The 5360-nt window shown below is 43.2% G+C and overlaps 1 protein-coding gene across 1 annotated transcript in view; it reads right to left on the bottom strand.

The window, feature by feature from the left end:
- STPG2 (sperm-tail PG-rich repeat containing 2) overlaps positions 1-5360 on the bottom strand; it is a 336565-nt gene that overhangs the window by 294343 nt on the left and 36862 nt on the right. The window contains exon 5 of the mRNA XM_015415991.1: positions 912-1027. Within this exon, the coding sequence (XP_015271477.1) occupies positions 912-1027 (116 nt within the window). The remainder of the gene's footprint in view (positions 1-911; positions 1028-5360) is intronic.

The raw sequence follows: 5360 nt of genomic DNA, 5'->3' as shown, positions 1-5360 counted from the left end.
TAGGCAGCTAGCCCCAAACAGCTGAGGTGCCGGGGCAGCCTGCTTGGCGTGGCTCAGCTCTTTAAAGGGGCTTTCTTGGGCAGCACTAGCTCAGCTGTTTCCCATCTAACTGTTTAAAGGGGCTTTCTTTGGCTGGCAGCCGCAGGTTCAGAGACATTTAAACCCCTGCTTTCTGCTCCCCTGGCTTTTTCATGAAGAGCTGAAAGCAGGGGTTTATACTCCTACTTTCTGCTCTTCATGAACCGCCACAAACTGCATCAAAATTCATGAAAGTTCATGGCGGTTCTTCAAGTTTGTGAACATTTCTTCATGAACCAGCCAAAATTTGTGATAAACATTCATTTGTCAGCCACTTCATGCCCATCCCTACTGCTAAAATGCCTTTTTTCAGCATTTGACCTCTGCTAAAACCATTTCAACATTTCTACTATCATACAACAAAACCTTTACGCATGCTACCATACTGACATGGATGGCCAAGGGTAGCCTGATCTCATTAGATCTCAGAAGCTAAGTATGGTCAACCCTAGTCAGTATTTGGATGGGAGACCACCAAGGAATATCAGGGTTGCCATGCAGAACCAGGCAGTGGCAAACCACCTCTGAATGTCTCTTGCATTAAAAACCCGACAGGATTGCCATCAGTTGGCTGTGACATGATGGCAAAGGAAAAAATATATTAACTGAGGGGAAGAGGTATGTAAAAGATTTAATCTGAACAAGCCTGATCTCCCAAAACTTTAGAGGGTTATGTACCACCTCAGTTTTCGTCAGTTATCCTCAAATGTCCTCCTTGCATACCTTCACTCATGTTTCAAAGTATAACACATCCAGTAATGAATGGTGATGATACAGAACCCAGAATGTGAGTCAGATGAGAATTTTAATTTTAAAGAAAGGAAATTACATACTGGGTTACATCATAGTCTGCAGGTCCAGGGCCCTCACGTGGCTTAAATTCATGTCTCTTTTCCGTCAGGTTGCCAAAATGAGCTCCTTTGTATTTGACGGTAACACCGGGATAATTCTGAAAGAAGGGGGGAGAGAGAAATTAGGTATTTAGCTTGTAACCTATACTTTCACTAATGCAACTAAAGCAAGGATTTGAATACTGGGCTACATTCAGTACTATCTACCCCACAGCACGCTGGAATGGATCAGAGTATTGCATAGGTCAGACATGCAGAAAGACCTTTCTTACATCTGTTAACTTCTGTTAACTTCATACCACTTTGCACACAAATACATCTACAAGGTGATCTGCATGAACTCAAACCTTACAAAGCTATGTGGGTGTTGTTTTTTTTAACTTGGTGAGCGGATTTGTATGAGGAAGCCATTCATAATAAACACAAATACATCAATAATAGCATTTTTCAAGTCCTCAGCAACACTTTCATCATTAGGACCAATGATCCCACAAAAGCCAACATGTACATTTATAAATGATGGCGGGGTTCAGGGTCATCCCTTATCCATCATGCCCTTTCCTGTCTTGCTTAGGCTTGCAGAGTCTCAGAACTAGAGAGGGAAAAGGGTCTGCAGCACTATGGGTTGGATCCAGCAGAATACTCTAACAAGGGGCTGGAAGGGGAGAGCTTTCTCCTCCTTCTCTAAGTAGCTTGCTGTGTGGCCCAAAAACATACAGCCAGCTGCCAGGGGACTGTGGAGAAACACCCATTCCATGAAATCATCTGCTGGATACAACCATATAAATATGACAAAACTGCATCTTATTAACTGTCTGGATAAAAAGTCAGACTGTCTATAAAAAGGAACAAGTATATCCTGTGAACATTTCCTTCTCTTCGATCTCTTAATTTTACACTTAAACTCAAATAAGTCAAAGTTCAATGGATATTCCTACCAACATGTGCAAAGCGGTAATATTCAAAGAGTTAGAATGCAGGTGGTACAGAGATGGGTCCCCGCCCTGGAAAATATCTTGCACCACTATTCCAAAAGAACTCTTGCAAACCATGAGATGAAATGTGGGATGATAAGCCAAGAGAATTTGCTCCCACGATACATGCACTAAAATGATCAGCAACTAAACACTCGATAGTGATATTTATATATTTGAGCCACAGTCTTTGGGATTCAAATTCTACTGAATTACTTGACAGCACAACTTCACAATCAAACCCTCATATCTTCATGTACTGCCAGGCTGCCTCTTCAGTTACCTGAACTACTACTAGACATTCGGAACCACCAACAGACACCCAACTAGAGGTGCCCTTCTCTTGCCCAAGTGAATGTAAATTAATGAGCATATATTTTAGAACCATCTGCAAAGGTGCTGACCAAGGGCAAGATGGCCTTTCTGGTCTCAGCGTATTCGTGGAAGGGAGGAGAAGGAATGTGAAATACATGTAACGTTTCAACAGATACTGCAGGTTGCAGCTTAAATGTTGTGTCTTGTTTCGTTTTTTAAAAAACCAGGAAGACACTACATACAGTGTAGCATAAGAGCTAATTCTGTTGTGAATATGTGGATCAGCAGCAAACTACCTCTGTCTACCACAGGGAAAGGATCACATTATGAAGTAGCTAGTACAACTCCTACAGGCCAGAGATGCTAATATTTCGCAAAGGGAGCTTTGACTCTCAAAAGCTCATACCCCCAAAATCTTCTTGGTCTCTAATGTACTCCTGGGCTCAGATCTAGCGGTTCTATTGCCGACCAACTACCCTCTGAAAAAAAATATTTCACAGTAATGGGACTAGTGCACCATCTAGTGGCTACTGCACGGAATTATTTACCAACAATTTTTAAGGATAACCAGAGCAGCCAACAAGATCGATTCTTCTTAAAGATCACTTTTTAAATATGCTGGGGATCCTAATGGTACGGCCTGGATCCATCTAACCCTCATGTCCACCTTGGACCATAACCCTTCCCTAACAGCTCCCATTTTGCATTTCAGGCTCAGTCTTCTTAACACACCTTCTTTCTTGTGATGATTACAGTCAACATTCATCTGGGGGGGAGACCATTAGTGAATACCCCCCCAAAAATAGAAAGGTTTTCAAATCTGGGGAAAGGTCACAGTCCAGCCCTCTCAGAGCTATGTGAGGGGCGTAGAAGGGCATCAAAAAGTAAGGTCCTCCTAAGCCATGCTCGGTACAGCAATTGGGGGGGGGGTTAATATCAGACCCTCACTCCTAACTCAGCTGAGAGCTAGCTTCTGATTTACCCTCGCCACCACCCTCAAAAAATCATGTTTGGGGAAGGCTGGCACACTGAGAACTGAAAAAGGTGGAGACTTCTGATCTCTAACTTTGCTGCGTCCAAGTCTTGCCCAGGAACAGCAACAGGGGGGGGGGGGGGATCAGAAGTCTACTTCTACCTGATCGGCTGGCAGTCAGCTTCTAAACCAACCATCCCCCCCCAAAAAAAAAAACCTGCAACAAAATATTTTCCAAGTCTGAGAGATCAGCAGCAGACTCTCACTTGATACAGGAATCACCTTCTGATTCCCTCCACCCAATGCAGGAAACATTGCTGTCTCCCAACATGGCAGGGACTCAGCAAAATTTCCCCTGAGGGAGACCAGAAACTGACTCCCGTGATCAGCTGTGTGTTGGATTCTGAACTATCCTGTTTGACATCTGTTAGCATTGTGATGTCCAGATGTAGTTACAGTTGCATTACTTATATGCACAGAAAAAGTCTACTGCAGTAATTCACCTGACAGCAGATTTCAAAATTAGAAGTGACAGAAATTTAACTAACCTTATTGAACAAATCTAAGCTGATAGCGAATTAAGACTCATTCCACTTATATTTAATACACCAATCATCACACAATTCAATTATCATTTGACATAGCTGAACAGCAACAACATGTAATGCATTTTGCAAAAGCCAGATCTGTACTAATAAATAAAATAATGAGTAGTACATATATTGCCTAAAAATAAACACACATTATTACCATTTAAAAAAAAAAAACAGAAAGGAAAACAGGTAGAGCAAGAATCCCAGCTAGGCAGATATTTTACACTCTAGTGGAATGAAAGCTGACCTGTGCATGCTTTGAGAAGTCCCTAAACCAATGTATCCAGTACACCCAGAATAATATCTTTTCCTACAGTGGAAAATAGGTGTCCCCCAACAAGAAAGTTAGATAATCTTTCAAAGCACTAGTAATTTCTGTTACCTGCCTCTCTTGAGAATACTAGGAGAGAAGGCACAGCAAAGGGGCAGGAGAGTACAGCAACTGAGATAATTTAAGGAGCAAAAGAAGAGAGAAATGGAGGGACAGAATGGGGAGGGGCAGTACGTCTTCCCTTGATTGGCAGTTGCCTCAGAATTAGACTTTATTAATGACTGCAGAGGGGAAAGGGGCTTTGCTATTAGGAGACTAGGATCACCTGGCCCATAGCTACGGTGGAACTATTAGGGCTCCACCCCCTTCCTTAAAGGGCCAGTCCCCTTCCTAAAGGCCCCCCGCTTCTTCCCAAAAGCATTTAAAGGGATCCTTTAAATGCTTTTAAGAAGAAGCGGGGGGGTTGCTTGCCCCCCTCTCTCCCCTCCTGCAAGATTTAAAAGGACCTCCAGCTGATTAGCGGGCCACATGCTCCCTGCTGATCAGCTTTAAATCTTACAGCAGGGGAGGTAGAGGGGTGTGCCCCCCCTCATTATGGCAAATAATGGAAGCCCCACTAGAAAAAAAATTGCCCCAGATGCCACAAATCCTGGCTACAGGCATGACGATCACCATCCCAGCACTATTTAGAAACATGCATTGTTAGACTAAGGTCAATTACGCACACATATCTTATTGCAGATTTTCAGAGCAGTAATCTTGACTTCAGATTCTATGCTTGCCTTATGGACTATTCTTTTTCCTCCGGTGTATTAATTATGCTGCTACAATTTAAAAAACACACTTTCTAAATCGGGGTGGGACATCACTTGTGAAGTGTGGGGGGTAGAGTCCAAAGTTCTTTTCTTAATTTACACAGTAGCATCCAGCAAACACCTTCCGTTTAAATCCTCATGGTTCAGTTTTTGCTAATGAGCTACTAGGCTATTAGCATATGCCACGCCCTCTGACATCACCGGAAGTTATGTCAGAGGGGGAAGCAAAAGGGGGGAGGCATCTTCAAAAGCCTCCCCTTCCCCAGCTGGCCTGCGGGGGGGGGAGCAAAGAGAGAAGGGATTTAAAGTTTAAACCCCTTCTCACTAGAGTTGGGCCACAGAAGGAGGAAAGGGAAGGAAAGGGAGAGAGTAGAGAGAAGGAAAGAAGGAAGGAAAGAGGGAAAGAAAGAGAAGGAAAGGGAATAAAAAGAGAGAAGGAAAGAGGGAAAGGGAAAGAAGGAGGGAAGGAAGGAAGGAAGGAAGGAAGGAA

The sequence above is a fragment of the Gekko japonicus genome, unplaced genomic scaffold, assembly GCF_001447785.1.
Source record: "Gekko japonicus isolate JY-2015 unplaced genomic scaffold, Gekko_japonicus_V1.1 scaffold68, whole genome shotgun sequence".
NCBI lineage: Eukaryota > Metazoa > Chordata > Lepidosauria > Squamata > Gekkonidae > Gekko > Gekko japonicus.
Note: the sequence above shows the minus strand (reverse complement) of the source record. Positions and strands in the feature narration are given on the sequence as shown.